The following is a 23729-nucleotide window of genomic DNA, read 5'->3' as shown; positions in this document are numbered from 1 at the left end:
ACGGCGGAGGGACGCACGCGAGCTGCCGCCCCCGCCCGCCGCCCTAACGGCCGCCGCGCCCCCCCCACGCCGCGCCATGAAAACCAAGTTCTGTAACGGCGACGCCGACCCGTCCCCGCTCGGGCTCCTCCTTGGCCGCGGGTCCGCCGCGACCGGGCAGCCGCCCTCGCCGCTGGCTCACCCCGACCCCGAGGGGAAGAACCCCACCGTGGCGAGCAGAGGCGTTGGTGTCGCGACCCCGCCCCCAGCGCTGCCTCCGCCGCTCGAGGAGGAGTCGCCGCCGCTCGACCCCCGGACGCGGCGCCGGGCGTATCTGTGGTGCAAGGAGTTCCTGCCGGGGGCCTGGCGGGGGCTGCGGGAAGAGCAGCTGCGCATCAGCCCCATCAGGTCAGCGCGGAGGGGGAGGTGGCCCACCCAGGGGGCGGGGACAGGGGCGCGCCGCGGGTCCGAGCCCACACCGGCGGGGGAGGCAAGGGGGCTCCGTCTTTAATTTCATTTCATTCTTTTAAGTCTCTCCCGGATTGGGCTTAGTAGGCGGCGGGAGCGGGCCGGTGGGTGCGGGGGCGGTTGGGCTTAGTAGGCGGCGGGAGCGGGCCGGTGGGTGCGGGGGCGGTGCGGGGGTCCCGGGGGCGGCGCGGGCTGCGCTGCCGCGCCCCCGGCCCGGAGCGGGGAGGCGGCGGCGGCGGCTGCTGCTGCATCGCCACGGCCCCGTCTCGGCCCCGCGCCGGGGGAGGAGCCCCGCGCCCGGCCGGGAGAGGGATGGAGCCGGCAGGGACCGCTGCACCGAGCTCCCTGCCGGGGAAAAGGGCCTGATGGGCTGGCCCTGGCTGCTCCGCACTGAGAAGTCATCAGGTAAACGCGGTGTACCGGCGATGTGAGTCATCTTCTACAGCACACAGTAACGAGTGCTTGTGACTCAGCACGTTGGCAGCAGAAATATGTAAATTGGGGACGTTCTGGAAGCCATATGATGTAATGTGTTAGAGATCTGTGCCTTCTTTGCAGAATTAAATAGCATCTTTATTTTGCTCTAACTAAACCAATGTTACTTTAGAGTTTCCCCTTTACGCACTGCTTGTCTCACATCTTCCAGACCGATCGTTCTACCTGATCCAACATAGAGTCGAGGACAATTTCAAAGGATACTGTTATCAGTTTGCTTTCCCTATCTTTCTACTTTTGTCCTACACAAATCATGCACACGTGTACCCTAGGTACCTAAGGGAGAATACACAGTTGACAAAGCTCTGATGTGTAAAAGTGTGGTTAGAACACATCCTGCTCATTTCTAAATTTATTTTAAAAGCCTTATTGAAAAAAATCAGACACTCACTGACACCCAGTGCAGGTAGTATTGTTTTTCTAGGTTGTTTCTCCTCACTTGACATGATCATAAGGAGTTAGTGAAGGGAGAGAACTTTTTACAAAACCAATACAATTCCTAAACAATAGACTAGTCTGATATGTCTAGCTTGAGTTGCTTAATTAAATTTTCATCTGTATTCGTGTTGCTGACTTTGGTTCTTACTTTCTAAAGCCTTACATTTTAGCAGTTATCCTTGTATTTCTTGGAAACCTCTCATGTGAAACAACACTTCAGAATGGCTTGGGGGTTTCCACATTTGGCAGAAGAGCAGATGAGCTGAAACTTAAAAACATATAAAGCCATGGTAATTGGTAGTTGGAATTTTTTTGGCAAAAGTCTTCTCACCACTTTCATTTCTGGAAGATGCATCATATTGGTTTGCTGATTGTGGTTTCACTCAGTGTGCATTCTCCAGTGTGGCCATTAATATTGCAAAATCATGCTCTTGTCCAGCTGTCAGTTAAGTAGCTGTATCTGTATGAGTGAGATGTGCCCTTTTGACCTTTAAACAAGCTGTTGAGTCGACTGACCTTCCAGAAGAACAGTGCCTTTTATTATGCTCCTGTATGGATTTCCTTGATAACTTTTCCAGGTAACCTTTGAAGTCTTAAATGCTATAGTGAACCTAATCTACAGTGAAACTTGTGTTAAATGGAGTTCAGCATCACTAAGGCACTCCACTTAGCTTGTCTGGGCTTTCACATGCTGTGCAAGCTGAGCATTTAGGTCATGTAACTATACAGATTCTTGAGCTTTAGTCCAGTATTTCTTGTAAAGTATTGTTCAGTGTGCTTAGTTCTTCTATTTAATTATTTATATTTTCACCAAAGTTTCTGTCAGAGACTTAGAAAAGGCAGCAAATGTTTTTTGTTTTGGTTTTTTTTCCACAAAGACCTGTCTAGCAGAGTTCAGATAAAGCCAGAAGTGTAGTTAGTATAACTAACCAATTTTTGGATTGTCTTTGAGTAGCTGACTCTGCTCTTTCTTTGATATCCTTTCCATCTGTCTCTTGGGTTTTTTTCCAACCTGTTCACCTTCATGGTTCAAAGTTACTTCATATCTTGTCTCTAAACATCCTTTTTTGGGTGCCTGCCAAGCCACCTGGTTCTTTTCTGTCTCCTTTCTTAAGCATATTGTGCAGCTGCTGTTTTACCCTGTTTTCTTGAGATTTCTTTTTTCTTCTCCATTGTTGATTTTGGATATGTAGGCCAGCCCCTGTCTCCTTCTTGGAACCTTTTCTTCCAGAAAGTTTTTTCTGTTTCCCCACTGTGTTGAAAGAGATCCCAGAAGAATATTTGAAAAAGCATTGAAAGGAATGTCAGGTTAGGACTGAGAACTGCATTTTAGCCACTACATTTTGGATCTGCTGTGGATTCTTGTAATCCAAGGTCACTGCAAGGTATTGTATCTTATAGGCAAAATCACTTGCAGAAGGAAAATTTGAAAATTTCATTCATGATTGCAGAAAGGCAAAGCAGTAAAGAAAATGTGGTTTGAGTGGATGGGTATTCTTAAGAACCACAAGAACCTCAAGAAACTTAGCATCCCATCAAGATAAACACAAATTAGGGAAATCTGTGCTTCAGTCATTCAGATGAGACATAGGCATGCTGGGTTTTGTACATAATTACTGTTTAACAACAGCATTTTTACAGGAAGAAGTCACAGCATTTATTTTGTTGTCCACAGCTTTATAGATCTAGATAGATACTAGATCAGAGAAACTGAGTGTGATTTTAGATTTGACAAATTCATGAGCAGCTTATTTCAAATAACTGCTTTAACTGTAAAATTCAAAATTGAAAATGCATCCCTAAGAAAGACAGCAGAAGTGAGGCTTCCATCAGCAATGCTGTAGCACAGGTATTCAGGTTAAAACTTTATAGCTGATTTTGTAGCTGCCAATCCCAGTGATAGCAGCTCTTAATTCAAGTTTGGAGTTTTATAGTCACTGCATGATTTTAAGCTTTTTCTGCCATTGCTTTGCTTGTGCAGCCAAATCTATCTGACAAGACTCCAGCCAGAATCACTGAAAATAATTTACTTAGCTCTACATAGTTGTTTGTTGCATTTTACATCCATTTGTTAATAGCTTGAGCTGTAATTTGGATCAATAGCTCAGCGTGGTGATCTGTACACCAAAAAGCACGAAGCTGCCATTTCTTTATCGAAGCTTCATATGAGTTATTGGTACTGTTGGAAAACTTTCTTGTTAGAGTAGACCAATTAATCACACCAGAAGGATGTTTACTGCGCCTGTAATCTGTTGAAAACAAAAGATGTGTTTTTCCAAGTTAGCTAATCAATGTATTTCTGTGTCTGCAGAGGGGGCCTCAGCAACATGCTGTTTCAGTGCTCGCTACCCGACACCATTGAGGCAGTTGCAGATGAGCCACGGACGGTTCTCCTGCGTTTGTACGGTGCAATCCTGCAGATGGTGAGTACATACAGGGCTTTGGGAGTGGGAGGGCTTGTGTAGCTTCACTCTCATGTTTGGAGTTCTTCATTTGTGACACTATGCAGCTTTCTCCTTTAGGGAGTGTTTCTGTGGTGGGGGGTAGATTGCAAGTTGAAAGCAGTTTTCTTTATGGTTTGTTATTGTCTAGAACTTACACTCCTTTCTACACAGATCCCGACTGGCATGAATTAGCTGAAGGCTCATTTGCTGTTTGTTTGGGCACTAATGTTTTGTTTATGGTCTTAAGTTTGGACTGTGGTGTTTCAGAAAAATATACTTCTGTACAGAATATAGGACTTTGACATAACTGGCTAGATTGCAAGAGACTAAACTGCTTAATTTTAATCTTGATAGCACTTACGAATCTTGGAAATTAGTTGAAGGTTTTGTCAAGCTTATACACTGCTCAAGCATTTTATTAGATATTATATGGGTACTTGTGCTGCTAGAAAATTTGATCTGTAGTTTTAGACTAAGAATGAAGCGTGAACATCAATACTGTACAGTCATCTCATTCCAAAACATGCTTTCCTGAATGTGTGAAATGCCTTATAGCTGGCACAGAAACTTAACCAGATGTTTTGTTGAACTCTCTTAATGTTACTTTTATTTGGTTAGTTAAATGTAAATAGTATTGAAATTTGTCACACCTTAAGTGAAGTGGTTGGCAAATCTGTTTCAAATAGTAACATTTAAAAGCAAGAATATTTTGTAGTCTTCTAAAGGTCTCTTCTAAAGCTGACAGCCTGTTACTCTAGCACTGTACAGCAGGTCTTCTCTTATCCATCTCTGCTACGTACTTGATTATATTGTAAATAAGCGATCATAACATAAGTGTTTAACCTTATGAAAAATTGCAGCTTCATAACATTACATCTGTATGTTGGCATTTGTTTCTGTTTGACTTAGAGGGTCTGGTTTTATTATCAATTAATTTTATATTTTCCAGTATTCAGTCACTTGCTTTGAACAACTGATCCGATATCTGCAGAAGATTTTTTGTTCCTGAGATTTCAGCCCATTCTTCCTGCTTCTGCTGTCTTGACCAAACTTACTGTTAAAAGTCTCATTAGATACTGTTGCTTTACTGACTTTGAAGTGCTCCTTTATTATGTTATGTGAGTTGTTAACTTTCCTGTGGTAACAAACTTTACCAGAAATATGTAAGATATCCCAGTGGTTTGGAATAGCATGAATTGCTTGGCTACAGCACCATATGTGTGTTGGGAAAGTTAAACAAGAAAAGTGTGTAGAAGTTCAGTAATTTAAGCTTAAGTAGTTTTTAGTTTCACTCTCAGTAAAAGCAGAGTGAAAAAAAGGGGAGTGTGAAACTTTTTTCCAAAATGACTCCTAGGATTGATGCTAAGTTGGGGTTATTTTAAGAATTATTACTGGTTTCAATACTGAGTTAATATGTAGAAAGCTTGAGTAGGAACATGGGCTGTAAAACTATTGTAGTGGTAGAGCTTCTGTTTCCCAAGAGCTGTAAAGAAATATGGCCTTTCCCTTATTTTTCAAAGTAAAAATAAAATGGACTCTAGAATTTGGCTGCCCTCTTCTTTCCTCAGGGTATTTTTTAACTTGCCTCTTCTCTGCCCCTATCCACTGAAGAAATCAAAATAAATTTTGGGGCTCTAAAATCAGAACTAATTTGGTTTGAAAATTGAAAGTGTGTTCATAACTTTCTAACCTTTCTGCTCTTGGTATTGAAGGATCTTTTGAGATGTCTAACTTCCTTTATTTCCATAGTGGCAGTGAAATGACTGCTCTTGTTGGTGCAGTTCACTAATGGTTAAGTAAGCAGAGAAAGTCCCAAGGTAAAACTTTGATTGCATTGAGGTTCACAATTTTTGTCAACAAACATTTGTCTCTTCCAGCCCCTATACCTTAAATGCAAGTTAAAATATAAGCAAACTGTTTCATTGGGTATTTTGAAAACCTCACATAGGATTTCTGAGTTTCTGGGTGGCATAAGCAGAATGTTATGACAAGCCTGTTAAGTGGGAGTAATTTGATATTTTTAGTAAAGTTGCTTAAGTTAAAAACCCTGTAGGAATTAAGGAACACTGCTTAAGTAAGTTGAGTTTTGAGACCTTATGCTAAAATCACAACTTAATTTTCAATGACTTTATTGTAACTGCCACTGGGTATTAGTAGTTACCACTTGTTTGTTTGAGCCTTTGTAGCATGTTTTAACTCTTGTCCATTTTACTTTCTGTTGAAATTGGAGCACAAACCAGTGATATCAGTTCTTTATCCCGGTACTGTAAATACTGTGTATCTATAGCAACCTGCACCAAATTATTGGATGTACAGAAGACAAGTTTAAGTTAAAATTTTGAATACAAGTGAAAAATGGATCTCTCATTACTAACTTAAGAAGGAATGATACTGGCACCATAATTCTTTGAGCCACCTTTTAAAGGAACCTTTTTTGCAGTTTGAAAATAGCTCCAGTTTGCTTATTATGACTCTTGGAAGACACAAATGTCAGTACATGAAACTCATCCAATATAAACCATGCCAGCTGGCTAAAGCTGCCACACAGGGAAGGCTTTGTGCCTTCCTCTGTCATAGCTGATATGTTTAAGCCAATTTTTTGTGTGCATGACTGTTTTGGGGGGAGCTGGGTGGAGATGAACTGTGCTGGCTCGGCCATTATTATGAATGGTCGCACTGGCATGGATGTTTATAAATCAAGGACTTCTCTTGAGCATATCCTTGAGCAGAACTTTTTTTTTAAGACAAGTATTGTACTTGTGACAGGTTAAAGTACTAACCACATTAAAACTCCAATGTTTGAGGCACAATGCAGATATGTCCTACACTAAAAAAGGGAAATGTCTTACCCTGCTTCACTTACTCTTGCTCCAGCTTAGTTGCTAAATTTAAAGGGAGCATTGAAAGTAAAGCTTGTGGCAAAATATCTTTAACTGTTGGTTGTATTAGTGTAAACAACTGAAACTAAAGGTTATCCAACAATATGCCATTTAATGTCCAGATTTTAAAATTGGATTTCATATTTATAGCACTATAGTATTTCTACTTAAATGCAAAATAGCATCTTGAGAATGCTAATAGGATTTCAACATAAGGTGGCATCAACACAAAATAAGCTCAAATCAAGGTGAAATTTAAGTTCACCTATCAAAAGGTAACTTGGATTGATTCCCGTTCTTTTACACGTGTTAAAAGAACCTTGAACTCTGACTCACTGGGACTCTGTTACTTTTACAACAGCCAAAAACAAAATCTTGTATACAAATGAGGAAAAACAAACCAGGATACCTAATGTTCCTTTCTGGTCTCTCAATTTCTATGTGAACAGATGCCAAATGATTATAAATGGTTGCCACGGTTCTGTGGTAAATCTTTTTCCATACCTGCCTTGCTGCCTTTTATTTTGTCTAACTAAATAAAATGCAGACTGCTGTGTAACTGTAATGATCAACGTCTTCTGTGGTTGTTGGTGTCCATGTCTGTTTGTAGCATGGAGTAACTACAAATCCCTGGCACTGGCAGACGGCTTGAAAGAAACCAAGCACCTCTTACGGGGATATATTTGTGTTGGGTGGCATTAAGGGTGTTCTGGGGTAATGTACCACTTTAGTTGTATATGCATGTGTTCTCTGCTGCAGGCTTGCCCATGCGATCGTGCCTAGAGCACTCTGGTTTCCAGGTGACAGACACGATTCACGGTATAGTATGAGATCTCTGAAGTGGAGCATTCTCTACAGCTTTCATTTTCTTTAGTCCTGGATTTCATTGTTTAAAAGTAAGCCTTAAGTAGCACCAGCTACTGTCTGTGCATCTGAATGTTTACAGCAATAACAGAATATCAAAAACTTGTCCCTTCCTTTTCTCTGCTCCCTCATAACAGAATGGTAACTTGAAATGTAGAGGATTGGAGTTGTGGCTTTTGTAGAGCTTGAATTGGGAATTCTTCACATGCTAGATTTTTAGGACTTCAGCAAATTAGCATTGGTTCCTTCAGATCTGACAGGGATAAGTGATCAATGGCAGATCCTTAGAAGCAGAAATGGTTATGCTAAACCTAAAGCTGGTTTTGTTCCATACACTGGAGTTCAAATTGACATCTGCCGATGGCTTCTAGAAAAGTTTCCCCTGCTCAGGTCACCTCTAACCTCTGAGGCCATTCATTGTGATGTTGTGATTTAAGATTTGAATTCTTAGGGATTTATCTGATTCAGAGTATTGCAGTATTCTGATTGAAAACTAAAGCTGAGTAAGCTCAGGAAAATTGAGCTATATTTTATTTAAATTTGTGAGCAGAACTCAAAGTTATGTATGAAAAAAAAGATAAGTTCCTTCTCTGTACAGAATGGTCAAGCATCAATTGGGTTTTTTGGTAAGACACTTGATCTTTCAGCTACAGAAGAAATTGGGAGGATTAGGAAGAAAATGTTGAACTCAATTTTCTGTATCAAATTGCCAGATGTATAAACATTGGTCATCTGAGCAAAGATCAATGTGTACTGTTTCCCATTCAATGTAAATGATCACAAATTAGACTCTAAACAGCTTCTATTGAGTATAGTTGTCCTTCCTTACTAAAACTATAGTGAACTTTCTCAGGGCTTTGAGAATAAGTCTTCCCACAATAAAAGCTCTGAACAAATATTTGAAAAAATCTTGAAGCTGTAGAAGACATGTCGTTTTCTAGTTAGTTTCCATGTAGAGAGAGCAAATTAAAAAGCTCTAGCAGTTACTCAGCGATTCTCTTTTTGAGGTAATTGAAATCACCTCATTTTTGTTGATGTAAATAGCTCCCAGAATTGGACATTAGTTGGAGTGGGATATTAAGAGTTATGGAAAAGGTGAACTTGTTTGATTTCACCAAGAACAAGTGAGTTAAGTAGGTTGATCAAATTATTAGATGCCTTATTTTGAACCACTGTTCTCAGAGGTGAGTGTGGAATCAGGAAATAATCAAATTCTGCTACTTTAATCTGTTAAACTCTTAAAGTTCTGGTACATAATATTGCATCCTGCAAACTTTGTTCTCCTTGCCCATGTATAGTGAAGAATTTCCTAATCCTAGGCTGCATACATGGCCGCTTGTGAATCCTCTCCAAGCTCCCATTCATATTTGCAAGTTATTTACATATTTGTATTCATTTTCTTCTGGAAACTAATGCTTCATGCTGAGGGAACAGAAAAGAGGGAAGGGATGTTGCAGAAGTCTCCTCTTTTGATGACTGCAGTAAAGCCCTAACTGTCCCTTTCTAACGGCAGAATGCCAGATGCCATTAGGCTGTCTCCAATACCAATTTGAGGTGGACTTTTGGAACTGGCTAGCTCTTTATATACAGTTTGACCTCTGGAAAGCAGATGCCAGTTCAGGTTTTAGGGAAAAGTCTAATGTGCTTACCTTCTGATTGAACTGAACCATTCTGAGAGCACCATTTATCAGGAAAGACTCCTGAATGGTGAGTAACTTTCTGACTGTTTCAGAAAAATCTGAGTGGTATTGATGTAGACCATGCTTGTTCAGAGAAGCCCTTTCTAAATGATTTTAATGCTATTGAGTAGTTACACATTTAGCTGTAGTGAATATGTTTGGACTTCATTAATTTCCTTGAAAGCAATATAAAGTAATAGTAGTTTCCATATTGTCTTGTTTTAAACGTACATAGTAGTGTTATGGGAAGTACTTGCTGAAAGATCATGGATTGTTGTTAACTACCCTTCTTCTATAGCTTCTGAAATACTGTAACTGCAGAGCTTGTTGTACTGTACTTAAGGCAGCTGGTGTTGCTTAACTGTATTCCATTAAGTTCATATTTCCACCCTTGTTTTGGACATGTTAGAGCTTTGGAACAGGAAGGTGTGCACATGGTTCTGTGAATGCAATGTTTGTGTTCAGAAGGTGGAGATGCAGGCTGCCTTTATGGGCCTCTAAAGCTAGTCTGGTTTAAACAGTCTATGGTGGAATTGCAACATAAATAGCAGCCACAAACTGTCACTAATTCTAAGCAGATATTTGCTTTCTCTTCTCCTTACCTTCAAGCCCTTTAAAGGACAAGGTTTTTAATACATCTTGTATTTTTAAATGTGCAGCTCTATTAAAAGCATGTGCCATTGAGGGTTCAGTTGTTGAGGGTATGGTTTAATGTTCTGAAACTGCTTTATAATGACTCTTAACAGCCCTAGCACAATATGTTATGCATGGAACTTGTTAAAGTTTTGCTGCTATACTGTGGTCCCTACTGAGACACCTTTAGCTTACATGGGCAATTCATTCCAAGAACAGTCTTGGATTTGCACAGCCAGTGGTACACTGGACATACAGCCAAGACAGTACGCTCTAAATGAGAAAATTCTAGCCACAAGACATTTGGAAAATAAGGTAATAAGCAAACAAAGGTGCTTTGCAACCTTCATAACATGACTCTTCCAATAGTCCTTGTAAGATTTTTATGTAATCTGTAATGCATCTCAAGTGCTTTGGCTGGAAGAATCTCATCCCAGATGTCATGCAGAGGGACTTAATTTTCTCTTAATTAAAAACATTCCTCTGAGCTTATGGTGCATTGAAATCTTGTTTTGAAAGACTGGGAAACAATAAAAATTAGTGAAAATCAGGTGTTTACATGAGTGGCTTGGTCTCAGTGGCACATCCTTTTGAAAGATTTTGGAATTGTTGGAAGTGTGGTGGTCAGAGGTCAGATGGATAATAGTGCTGTAGCTGTCACAGGTCTGAGACAGTGTTGAGACTTTTAGTTAACTGTAGCTGGTACTTCTACTCCCTTTGTTCTGGTGGCTGCAGGTTAATAAGTTGAAATTTCATCTTCTCATTGTGTTTGCTTTTTCTCATTCATAGAGGTCCTGTAATAAGGGGGAGTCTGTACAGTCTCAGAAGGAAAATGACTTGCAAGTGAGTAAATAAATTTGCTTATTTCACAGAATTTTGTAGATTATAGGGAAATGTGGTGATCCTGCTTATTTTAAACCAGTAGTTATTCCACCTGGACTGTGTCTAGAAAATGTAAAAAGTAATGAAGGAAAGAAATTTATTTGCTCACAGAAGCAACATTATGTGAGTGTCTGGAAAGAGTTTGGAAAGGTTCAAGCATTCCACATTTTGAAGCATCCCCCAATTCTACCCTAAACCTAAATGGTTTCTTATAATTTTGAATATTGGTATCAGTACTGCTATTTCTAGTTTTAGACTCTTCTTAAGTAGATGAACATCAGTTCTCTGCTTTACCTAATCCCTAATTTTTTAATACATTGATGAACTTCTCTGAGGAAAGTACATGGAGCTGGAGAGAACTTGCTCTTGGACATGAAGTGTTCCTGATTAGCACTGTGCTTGGATCATCTCTGCTCAGCAAACTTTCAAGTTCTTGCATTTGGAATAATTTCTTCTCCTGCAGCATAATGTTTAGCTGAGTGTATCTTTTCCTAAAGTCATCTGAACAGGATTTGGTGATTTAGATTTCCATCCTGGCAGTGTATTTTCAGAAAGGGATAACATTGCAGCATGCTAGCCAGATGCCTTGGTTGTTATGTATTGTTTTCAGCTCATAATGATTTTGGCAGTGACTAGGGAAAAGTACGTTTTACTCAATTGATAAGTGCTGCTTTTCTCCCCTTGTATTTTTGCCTTCTGGGAATGCCATCTGAAACGTTTTCAAGCATTTGTTTGGTTTTGTTTTATTTTCTTTCCTAGTGAGTTGAAACTGGTTTTAAATTTTTTGCTGTTGAATGACTGCTTTTGAAGTTTTGCTGAACTTTGTTTGGCTTATTGGAAACAGCTTCAATCAGTTGAACCAAGATTGAACTGAAAAATGCACTGGTTTGATACCTCAATTTTTTTTCAAAGATGAAAAATGGACATGGCTTGATTTCTCCTCTACCACAATCATGTAGAAAAAGAGTTAAGGTTCTAAAAAACCCTAAAAGTCCAAATGAGCCCCACCCTGGTGACAGAAGCTCATAGAAGTTTTGCAGTACAGGAAACAAGGTTTTGAACTTCAGAACTTCATTCTGTGGTATTTGTTGCTTGAAAATACTGATTCTCTGCTGATAGGTTTTCTGCTGTTAATCTCATAGTGCTGAAATTTCACTGTTGAATCAGTGTTCTCAAGAATTACTGTCAGGATGGATTTGTTAATTCTCATGTGTCTAGATTGTGGGAGGAGATGATAGTCTTTAGAGACAATAAAATTCTCTGAGATCACTAACAAAGTCATTGTAGCTTCTGAGCTGCCTGGTGTGTGACAACTGTGTCCAGACATTGGATAGTCTTCTGTCAGCTCATAAGGCCTCTTGACAGGAATTTGTTTTACTTTGGTTTTGCCATAATTGGCAGTAATTTTCCTTAGAATATGACTACTTTATGTATTTTACAGTTAAATTTTTCTTAAGGCAGAAAAAAAAGCAGAAGCTTCAGTTCCAACTGAAGTGTATAAAGGCTCTCTGTATGGGAGTTGCATGCTGGGAAAGTCTTGTAAAAAATGTCTATGATTGCTAGGTTTGAAATAAAACATTATCTCTTAAGTATTCATTTAAAAACATGAGTGGTCCAATCTTCTCTAGAAAGTTAAATACAAGTGCTTATGGATCAATCTCTGAAACTGGTCGAAATTGAGAGCTTTAGATCTTAAAATATTGTCTTGGCACCATAAGTATATTGCAAAGTGTTTGAAAGCATTGAGGTACATCATGTCCTTGGCTACAGTGCTTGATCCTTTGAAGTCATCAGGTGAGCATTAATCTGAAGAGTCAGATACCCAGATTTGTTCAGTGTCCATATGAAGTATGCTATAGAATTTCTTTCATGTCCCTTAGTGGCTTATTTCCACACCTGCCCTGTGTTTGACAGCAGTGTATGGAGTGGAGACTTGGTAAAAGGTCCCTTGGGTATTATGAAGGAGAGGCCTTTGTGCCTGAGATCATATGGATGGTATTGTTCCAAAACTGTTATTGGTCTTGTGTTCCAATAACCATTTGGTTTCAGTAGAGGAAAGTTCTCCTAGTGCTTGTCACTTCTGATGCATGAAGAGATGTCTTAATGAATAACAGGGGCTTTTTGTACTTCCTGTTATCCAAGAATAGTGAGTTGCTTTTCAGTAAGATAGGGAAATAAGGAACTGATACCTTAATGGGAACAGACTTAAACCTCCTGGTGTTGTACCAGGCACAGTCCAAGTCACTGTTGGTTAATAATAGAGTGGACATTCAGTAGCTTGTAACTAATTTCCTTCTTGGTGCTTGGCATTAGATTTCAGAACTGAATGGAAAGAGTTCAGACCTGTGATGGTGAGGGCATGAGAAATGATTAAAAACATATTTTTGGTGTGTTAGTGGATAAAGCATTTGATGCTTTGAGGAACTGGGATGAAAAAATGGTGGAGAACATAGATGCAATACATTCATATGTAAATTGTCTTAAAGTCTCAGTGCTGCAGAACACAGTTACATGAGTCTTTACTACACTTCAATATGAAAGTTCAATATTAGAATTTATTGAAGATCTCAGAATAATGTGTGGGACAATAATAAAAATAATTTATCAGTGGTGCTGCCTGGAGTGTACTCAAGAGTGGAACTTTACTATAGAGTTATATACTGTCTGATATTGTGTTGACTGCAATAATGCAAAAGGATCTGTGGTCAGAAATACCTGAGAGGTTTCTTAATGTTGTGCTCTTCATACTTACACTTTTAAGTGTTATGGGTCTGACTCTGAGATGAACCGCTCAAAAGCAGGCAGATGCTTGGCAGATCTTTAGGATTTGAGTAGAGCTGGATTCTGATGAACATAATTGCTAGAAGTAGATATTTATAATGTGACCTCTGTGCTTACTTACAGATAATCTTACCCATCCAGAAAGCTACGCTTCAGTGATTTTTAACTGTGTTTTTAAGACTAAATATTTCATATTTCTATTAACTTTTAAATTCATATTAAAAAGTTGTCTGCTTGTCATTGCTATGAACCAAGCCTATTGATGTATGAAAACCTTAGAGAAAAGTTACTGAAACTTGAGGTATGCTTGGTGGTAGAAAGGGAAGAACATTTATTCACACACATAGTCCTTAGCAGGAGCTTAAATTACTTCCTCACTTCAAAAAAAAAAAACCCAAACAACTTAGGATTTCCTTCCATTAAGCACATTCTAAGTCAATCTTCTAAATGAGAAGTGTTGTTCAGTTCATTCACTTGTGTAGCTAAAATGCTCTTTTGAGAGGTAGTGTTCTGAAGAGTATTAAAATAGTTGATATAGGATAATATTTGTAGTTCCTGTGTTGTTTCAGTGGCATGAGCTCCTCCAGGAAATTAATTTGCAGAGTTCTCACAGGGTTAGAGAGGAGAGGGTGTTTTGGTTTTTGCAGTTTTCCTTTGACCTGGCCCACCAAAATGAAGTAACACAGGTTTTCTTCCCCAGCTTTAAACTTGAAAGCAAAATATTTGTATTGCATCCATGCTGACTAAAAGTTATTAGTTAAGAAACTTTGATTAGTAGAATGTTGAGTCTTTTCAAAGCTAGCCCTAAAATTTCTCACTTGGTAACAGTTTAGCTGTTGCACACACCCATGTTATTTGCTGTGCCAGCACCAACTAATGCTTTGATTTCTTTGGTAGGGAGCAGAAGCCATGGTTCTGGAAAGTGTTATGTTTGCCATTCTTGCAGAGAGAGCGCTCGGCCCAAAGCTCTATGGAATCTTCCCACAAGGGCGACTGGAGGAATTCATTCCCGTAAGTCCTGCTCACAATTAGTTAGTGGGCTGCTGGAAGCTGTTGTAATTGTTCATGACAAGAAGGTCTCTGGACTGCCCAGAAAAGCAGGGATGTGGGAATGGAATACTTGGCTGCCTGTAGTAATTGCTGTCTGTAATTTGATACAGTTAGAGTGGGTGTTGGAGAGCCCCATTGTAGCCCTTGCCAGGGGGAGATATCTAAAAACTCTTCAACTCTAGCAGAGGAGAATAAATGAAGATAAAAAGCCTATTAGATACCAAACATAGCATGGGGAAGCTGTGGAGTAACACTTCCCTTTAACAGCAACAAGAGCAGATGCTTTTGATGTTCTTAAATATTTATACTTGATCTGCTTTGAAGATATTCTTAGTGTGAGATGTGATACTCCCCAGGTCTTGAATCTAGAAGTGAATTAAGTTGTTAGTAGGGCTGGCTAACAACTTTGCAGAGGCAGCAACTTTGTAAGTTCATCTGAGAGCAAAAAAGAGTATTGCTTGAGTACTACACTAGTATGTCACAGTAAACTGCATGGAACCTAATGCTAGTGTTTATAACTAGTCAGTTATAAACAGTTCTGTAACTCATCAATTAACTGTATTGTAAGACTACTGTATTTTATTACAGAGCAGGAAACTGAACACTGAGGAACTAAGCATACCTGACATATCTGCTGAAATAGCTGAGAAGATGGCCAGATTTCATGGCATGAAAATGCCATTTAATAAGGAACCTAAGTGGCTTTTTGGAACAATGGAAAAGTAAGTTGTGCAATACTTTATGGGGGGGAAAAAAGGTGATCCATTGTAATTTTGATAAGCAGATCATTCTTCCTGAAGGCCTGAGAACACAGGCTTTCACTGTACCCAGAAACTATCACATGAAAGACTTCAGTTACCTTGAAGAACAGTAATGTTTTCTTCAGTAACTCTTTACAACTTCCTTGATCATAGCATGGGAAGAATAATATACTCCTTGTTACAAATCCTTTATTATTGTCTTCTCTTACCAGGTATCTAAATCAAGTGATGAGAATTAAATTCACCAGAGAATCCCAAACCAGAAAACTGAACAAACTTCTCAGTTACAATCTCCCCCAGGAAATGCAAAATCTAAGGTAGGCTTATTTTGTCTATTACTATCTTCTAATCTCCACAGTTTCTGGATGGATTTTTGTATACTTGTTCAGACATGTTATACAGTATAACACTTCATATTCATCTTGCTTTGCAAGCTGGGGGTTCTTTTTGGTTCTGTGACCAACCTGAGTCTCATACAAATACAAAATTCTATGATGAAACTGCTGATCTGACATACTGATCATGAAGTCAAACTTTATTGTGCTGATGTTTTGTGCCTAATTAAGAAAATAGGCTGTTGCTGGGAGGGAATAATGTTTCAAATTCTTACAACAAAATTACCTGGAAGTGGAACTGAACTTAGTGACTTGTTACTTAAAAGATGATCTGTTGCTTTTTTTCTAGAGCTATGCTTGAAGCTACTTCTTCACCAGTTGTATTTTGCCACAATGATTGTCAGGAGGGTAAGCTGCTAATATTTCAATATTGCTCAGTCATTTACTGTTGAGCCTTTTCTGGTGACTTGTTGGCTTCTCTGAGAGGTAGCCATGTTGTGGAGGTACTGCCCTGACTGGTGTGCTCCAGTACCAAAGCAAAGTATGGGTTCTGCAGCCCTTCAGGCTTTTTCAGAGAACTCTAGTGTGACTGGGTTAAGCCAAGAATGTACTCATGCTCTGGTAGCACAGGTCAGTTGATGATGTGGGCCTTATGTGTTTTGTGTTTAGACCATGCCTTGCTTTGCTGCAATACACATGATCAGAGTAGAGTATACTGGATTCATTCTAAAAGAAAGATGCCTAAGAAGTGCAGTGAGTGGTGAAATGGAGAGTAGGGCAGTTTGACATGGCAGTTTTTAATTTCTACTGATAAGAAACATTAGGAAAACCTTGTCCACCTTTTTTTAATGTTGTTTGGGAGTCATGAAAGGAATAACAATTTTCCTGAAAAAGATGAGGAGGAAGCAAGGCTGAAGGTGTGTTGGGTATGCTGTGTCACCTGAACAGTGGGTAAGCTGGGCTGAGCTGGAAGGATGCTCTAGTGGGACTGTGTGCAGGGCTGTTGTTGTCACTGGTCCCAGCTTTGGCTGAGGAACTGCCCTGCAGGGTGGACACAAGGATAGGCAGCAGAAGCAGAAAAGGCCACTAACCTGAGATGTCAGTGGAGGTCTCCTTGCTGATGTGGCAAGGTGCACTGCTGGAGGAGTCAGAGCATAATAGGGCTGAGGCAAGATGAGGAGCCTAAAGCTCCAAGGGATGTAGGGGATGTGTGTGACATACTGTGCTGCTGTTTCTGTTGGTGCAAGAGTGTGGTATGGAGAACAGATGGACCTGCAGAGTCACACTCCTGCAGAACTTGACATTGCTCTACATTTGTTTACTATCTGCTACTTGACAGAGGCAGACTTGATGTCTTTTAGATGAATTATAGTGACTGTGTGACTTGAAAGACACATAAGCAATTGCCTAAACTTTCTGTATAGGTACTGGTTGTGCCACGTATTAGAACAGCGGAGTGATCAAACTGCTGAAAAGCAATTTCTGTCCCAAATGTTGCATGATCAGTGATAGTCCTATGCTGATTGGAGAGATGCTGTGAAATTTATAGATCTCAAGCTGTGCAAAGAAACAATGCAGGAAGGACCGGTAAGGCTGACAGGACCACCTGAGCCAGCTGCAAGCTGAACTGGGGAAAGAGGATCCTTGGGAGAACAAATCTGCCTCTCCCTGTACAGAAAAAACTTTTTTGCTTTCAGCTTTACAAGGTAAAGCTATATATCTCAACTTCCAGAGAGCTGGTGAACAGCCAGTGCAACTTGGCTTTAACTAAACCCAGCTGGCAACTCAGCCCCACAGAGCCACTCAGTCTTCCCAGTGAGACTGGGAAGAGAATTGGATGGGTAAAGTGAGAGCTCACAGGCTGAGATAAAGGCAGTTAATTAGGGAAAGCAAAAGCTGCTCACGCAAGCAAAGTAAACAAAGAAATTAATTCACTGCTACCCACAGGCAGGCAGGTGTTCAGCCATCCCCAGGAGAGCAGGGCCCCATCACACACACCAGTGACTTGGGAAGACAAACACCATCACTCCAAACATCCCCTCTTCCTCCTTCTTCCCACTCTACATAGTGAGCATATAGTATGGAATATTCCTTTGGTCAGCTGTTCAGCTGTATCGCCTCACAACTCTGCCTGCACCCTGGTCCCTTTTTGGGCTGGGCTGCAAAGCAGAAAAGACCTTGACTCTACAGAAGCACTTGCTCTGCAATAACAAAAACATCCCTGTGTTATCAACACCACAAATCCAAACACAGCCCTGTGCCAGCTACTGTGAAGAAAGTGAACTACCCCTGCCAAAACCAGCACACCTGTAACTTTTCAGTGCAGATATAAGGGATAACTAGGATTAGCTGAACAATGTTGCTTGAGATACACAGTATTGCTTTTTTCTGATTTTCCTGCATTATTAAATATGCAGTATTATCTTAATTTTCAGGTAATATCTTACTTCTGGAAGGCAGAGAGAGTTCAGAAAACCAGAAGCTGATGCTCATTGACTTTGAATACAGCAGCTATAATTACCGGTAAACACTTTCTTTTCTCTTCAGCCTGGGAGTGTGTTCCTTTCTGCATGCTGCAGGGAGGCCAAGTGCTGCATTACTGATTGTTTGTCTATTTTAGTGAATTGTGTTCTGCTTTGATAGTGGTGGTTAGCAAATATAACTAATCAAAACAGTTCTGTTCTGATGCTGTTGAGTTTAGGCACACAGCAGAGGCAAAGTTGTTGTGGCTTCTTGATTGTTCAGATTAGAGGGTTTGTTATGCACAAATGGCTTCTTGCTTGCATGTCAAAATTTCTTTCTAGTGGGAAGCTGAAGAAAAGGGTAGATTTTGTGTGCATATGTATGTAGGGCAGCTTTGCTTCATGCTTATTTCTGTCCTTTCTAATGGCTTTTTCATCTATGCAGATGAGAATACAAGTTTTTCACTACATGGTTATGCAACATGCTTGTTTTTCTTCCCTCAGACATCTAGTTAGGTGTTTTTAAGGATGACCTAAGTGTATATAGTCACTGGGATTAAACACCACCATAGCAGGAACATAATAAAACAGTGAATTCCAATAATGTAAAAGTGGAATATGTTGAAAACTTTGAATATGATCTCTTTGCCTGCAAGAATGCCAATGTTAGAGATGTCTGACTTCATACTGACATGTAGTACATACTCAAGTATTTTTACTGTGTCTATTGGTATAAAGTTTGGTAGCAAAGTCTAATATTTTCATGTAGCTGATAGCTTTCATTCTTAACTGCCCCTCTTTACTGTTTTATAATGACTTGCAAAAAGTTGTTTGCTGGTTATCAATTCTCTACCTCCAGGAAAACTGCAGTAAATTCTGACTAGCCCAGTGCTTTTAAACTTGATTTTGGGTTTGCTTAAAAAATACCCAGATTGCTAGTTTGCAAATACTGAGGTACTTTGTCTTTGTTTCTTTTTCAGAGGATTTGACATTGGAAATCACTTCTGTGAATGGATGTATGATTATTCATATGAGAAGTACCCATTCTTCAAAGCCAGTGTTCTTAAATATCCTTCGAAGAAACAGCAGGTAGACACAGAAGTCATAGTTAAATGCCAGTGTCCAGTCTTCATATGCTGACTCTTTTTCAGTTCCCTTTTGGACTTGCTGTGTCCCACGATATTTCCTCCATGACTTCAAGTGCACTAATTTGTCTAATCTTGACTAGCTTTGCTTTAAAAATCATAGTAACTTAATAGCTATTCAGGACAGAATATTTACTATGTGTGGTGTACCCATCTACCACAAAAAAGTCTAGTAGTTGTAGACTGCAACTGTGAAATTAGTTGGCAGTAGCAATATACTGCCTGTCCTAACATGGTAACTTTTCTTAAACCAGACTTTCAAGCAATTGTTAGGAGCACCATTAATCTTAAAGGTAACTCCAACACTGGATGGTTGGAAAAAAATAAATGCCAATTTATTAGAAGGTCTGCCTAGGCCTGAAAGAAACCAATATATCTTGAGATGAAAAGTTGTAACTCAGTTGTTTACTTGCCTTCCAGCTTCATTTCCTCTCCAGTTACCTGTCTGCATTCCATGATGGCTTTGAAAATCTGAGCGATGAAGAGAAATCTGAACTAGAAGAAGTAGTGTTGGTAGAAGTTAACAGGTAACTTGCCTTGCACAACTGTATCTTCAGACTTCCACTGTGGTACCTATCCTTGTACATACCTCACTGGTGAGGAATTTGATCCAAGAGAGATTGAAAGCTGCTTATATGTGCTAAAGAATGATCTGTCCACTGTAACATTAGATATGTGAAATACACTAATAGTGAAGTAAACAGAATACTACTCAATGGGGCATTATTTTTGTAGAATCATAGTTGAAGAAAAGGTGTGGACATCCCCAAACTAGGGAATAATGTAAGAGGATATGGAAATAAGGTGGTGTGACTTAGCTAGGCATTTATTTCAATAACATAGCCTTGTAATTTCAGGTTTGCTCTTGCATCACACTTCTTCTGGGGTCTGTGGTCTATTATACAAGCAAAGATCTCATCCATTGAGTTTGGGTACCTGGTAAGTTTTATAATTGTAGTTTTACACTACTGAAAACAAATACTCTAACCTGCAGTACATTATTGAAAATGCAATGGAATGGCCTCTCACAGCAACCAGTATCTTCTAAGAGGTGTAAAGCTTTTAAAAATCCATTTGTTACTAGTTTGTGCTCTTTCCTTAAGAATGTATACAACATCTAAGATCACAAAAACTTCAGAAATTGTTCCCGTGGTTATGTAGGAAGTGTACAGCCTTGTGTCCAGCAGCATTATTCTGCAATAAGACATCCCAGGCAAGAGAGAGGCCAACATGCAGTGAGAATTTCAAACTAAGTGCAAACTCAAAGTGCACATGCTGTCCCTTGGTGATGTTCAGTGTGCAGCAATATCTGTGCTGGGTAGCAGCTTGTACTTGAGAAAGGGATCAGCCCAGCTCTTGGTCTGTGCTCAGTGTACTGCAAAGTGATAGGACTGGCAGGTACATGGAATATCTTACTGAAGTGTTGCAGGAACCAGCCTTTTCAGTGAAGTCCTGGCCTTTTTAATAACTGTTTTTTTCTGACATTTTGGCAGCAGCTAATTGTGTTAGAGTGGAAACAAAACTGGAGGAAACTTTAAGAAGCCAGAACACCTCTGTAGAGATTATCCTTCTGAATAAAGCTAATTAGTGCATTGAGATATGATGGATTAGGAAAGTAACACAGTTAATACCTCATTGTTTCCCCATCCCAAAAAAGAAAACAGCTGTTTACTGTATTGAATACTAAATGTCCCTTATTTCTCCAGGAATATGCGTTATCCAGATTTGATGCCTACTTTGATCAGAAGAAGAAGCTGAAGGTGTGAATGTGGGAGGAGTGGACTGTTGGGTACTGTATGAAGAGGGCAGCTGAACAGAACTTTCACTGTGCTTAGGCTACTGTATCTCTAATGAAGGTGTCACTGAATTCCAGTTCCTGGGAATGCAGGTGTACAGTACTGAGGACTATAAAAATTACTTGTTTACAGTTCCGTAAATAGTTGGAAAGAGACTGGGAGGCAAAAGTAAAATACAACCATGCAATATCTTGAAATCTTTTCAATCTAGGAGCTATTTTGTATTATGGGAGAAGCTTAAAATTAGGTGTCAATACCACATGCATCAGAGCAAACTTGCTGTGGGTACATTTTGGGGGGATGTTGGCATTCTGGTTTATGTTGTAAGCAGAACAGCTGTAAAAGCTGATTTGTTGTAGACACTGCCTCTTGAGGAAAAGTGAAGGAGACAGCTGCTAAACTGTGAAAGTAGGCTTAAGAACTTACTGTGAGTTTAGGTTCACCATGCCCCAAGAACACTATCTTCAAAGCTGCTGATACTTTACACCACTTTAACCAGAAGCAACTAAACACATTGGAGCAGTGTGCTTTAAAGTGTGACACACACATGAATGTTTCTCTTAGGCTGGTGTGCCTGGGAAGTGAAGTATGAATGAGCTTTGAACTGGACATTGTGAAGGAGTTTGTTTTGAACTGTTTGTTCCATGTCATTCAAGAACATGCCTGGTTCTCTTAAAATGCTGTGCCCTGCGCAGGGAGTTCTGTGGGCTGGCAGCACTGGGAAGAGTGCCTTGAATTGCTCTAGCAGCTCCCCAGATAACTGGATTGGCATTGACAGTACTGCTAATTGAGGCCTATCTCTCTTCTTGTGTTGCCACAGTATATGGCTGTAATAAATAGAGCCAAACACTGTGGAGAGCACTTCAGGAAATTGCTGTTCTGCCCATCCAGTTCTTATGTGGCTTGAGAGGTGCTTTTCTTGCACCTTCAATTCTCATCATGTTCCAGGAATCCAGTAAAGTGGAGCATCTTGTGGGGAACAATAACATGTATATTGAAACTTGAGTATAATCTGTGTACATGCCATCTAAAGACTTCTTTTGATTTTTTGGGAGCTTGTTTATTTTGAATGTTATTTGTTTGTGCTTTCTAACACACTGTATTATAAATAAACTTCTAAGTTTACCCTTTTTGACTTGTATAGCAAATACTGTTTGAAGCGACTGAAAAAATGTGCAGCATTTCATGTACTGTATAGCAGAACTTGTAAAAGCTGTCATGTTACTCTCTTGTACAGAGAATCATTTTCCATACATTCAGTTATTAATACTTTATAATAAATATAAAGCACTTAAAAACACTGTTGTTGAGATTCTTGAGTCTCCGTTACAGCTGCAGGATAAAGTAGATGCCATTTCTGGCCTTAATCTCTGTTGAGTCCTTGCAAAGGCAGACTGAGATACAGGCTTAGTGCTCTGGGATATATCTTCTACTTAAATGTGTCTTCAGCATTTATTGTATAATTGAATTCTAATAAAAAAGGTGTTTAAAGCAAGCAATGAAGGGCAGACTGGACATCAGTTTCTAAGTCTATAGCTTTAGAGGTTGGAAGAGTTTTGGTTTAAGCACTTCACTCTATCTGCCCTATTGACTACCCTCAAAGAAAAGCTAAAAGGTACCAGCACACATGGAATTTTACTACAAACACTTCATGTGGTGTGCAAGTGTGAACAGTCAGGTCTTTTCTCTAGGCTGCTGAAGGCTTCGTTTACAGTATTGCTGCACTCAGCAAACCCAGTGGAAATGGCAGTACAGGGAAAGGGGTGGGAACAAACAGTTCAGAATGAGGCTTTGCAGATAGTTAAAAAGATTATTGATATGTAATATGTGTCTGGAATCTTGGAAAGTAATCCAAGGGAAAATTCAAGTTCTTGAGAAACCACCCATGGATACTGACTCATCACTTCACATTTCTCAGAACCAAATAGGGAAGGGGACTCAGTCACACTAGTGCTAACTGTAATAAAAGGTGTAATTGGAGGTCATCCCCCTTTTTCAGTCTTGCCTATTGATGGCAAGTTCCTTCTGTTTTCTTGGAGAACTTAGAGTAGACAAAGGACCTGGAGTAAAACCTTCTCTTACTCATAGTCACTGAATGTTGAAGGTGATTTGTAGGCTGATAAAGCAGCTATTTAAATGTGCTGGCACTTCATAAGACTTAGTATAAAGGTAGTTATTAGTTTTTCTGATTTGCTTTTCAGAAAGGCAGTTTAAAAACTACTGATTGATCCTCCTTTCAGTTGATTTGTAAAAACAATTTGTGCTTCAGCTGTTCTTGCCTGAAACTGCTGGGTTTTATCTCCACTTTGTGAATTCTTGTCTCTGGACCTGCTATGAACTGGTGAAAATGTGACTTTTAGTATAAGAGTTAAAAGAACATTTGTTACTTTTAAAGGAATCTGTTGCTTGTCTAGCCAGACAGCTCATCTCAGCCACCACTTGGAGTTAATTCAGTGGGTAATTGGCCTGGTTTAGTGTGTACCCCCATCACTCCTACAACTACTTATATGCTCCAAGTGCCTCACTACATCTCTTTAAGGATTTTCCCTGCACAGTCTTAGGGGCTTCTCTTAACTGGAAAAGCAGGTATTTCTGGGCTGAATTGCATACAATCAATCAGTAAATTAAACATCTTTGA

The 23729-nt window shown here is 39.8% G+C and overlaps 1 protein-coding gene across 2 annotated transcripts; it reads left to right on the top strand.

Annotated features, from left to right (window-relative positions):
* CHKA (choline kinase alpha) lies at positions 1-22392 on the top strand. 2 transcript variants are annotated; one of them, XM_054275039.1, is made up of 12 exons: positions 1-387; positions 3692-3803; positions 10669-10722; positions 14440-14553; positions 15181-15314; positions 15566-15670; positions 16038-16096; positions 18124-18211; positions 19131-19239; positions 19716-19822; positions 20153-20234; positions 21002-22392. In XM_054275039.1, exons 1-12 carry the CDS (start codon positions 77-79, stop codon positions 21059-21061), a joined length of 1335 nt encoding a protein of 444 aa, XP_054131014.1. In that variant the 5' UTR covers positions 1-76; the 3' UTR covers positions 21062-22392. The 2 variants fall into 2 exon arrangements, with proteins under 2 accessions (XP_054131014.1, XP_054131015.1); XM_054275040.1 differs by lacking the exon at positions 10669-10722.
* Positions 22393-23729: the final 1337 nt, after the last annotated feature.

This window comes from Melozone crissalis, unplaced genomic scaffold (assembly GCF_028551555.1).
Source record: "Melozone crissalis strain CALT ecotype California unplaced genomic scaffold, PUWL_Pcris_2 ptg000018l_1, whole genome shotgun sequence".
NCBI classification, from domain to species: domain Eukaryota; kingdom Metazoa; phylum Chordata; class Aves; order Passeriformes; family Passerellidae; genus Melozone; species Melozone crissalis.
This window is presented reverse-complemented; position numbering and strand designations above follow the sequence as displayed.

What these genes read in the sequence shown, in the direction of transcription:
- CHKA (XM_054275039.1), top strand. Translation starts at nt 77, where the DNA reads ATGAAAACCAAGTTCTGTAACGGCGACGCCGACCCGTCCCCGCTCGGG. An exon ending in AGAAGGAAAATGACTTGCAA is followed by an intron (nt 10,723 to 14,439) that starts GTGAGTAAATAA and finishes TTTCTTTGGTAG; the next exon opens with GGAGCAGAAGCCATGGTTCT. An exon ending in CCACAATGATTGTCAGGAGG is followed by an intron (nt 16,097 to 18,123) that starts GTAAGCTGCTAA and finishes CTTAATTTTCAG; the next exon opens with GTAATATCTTACTTCTGGAA.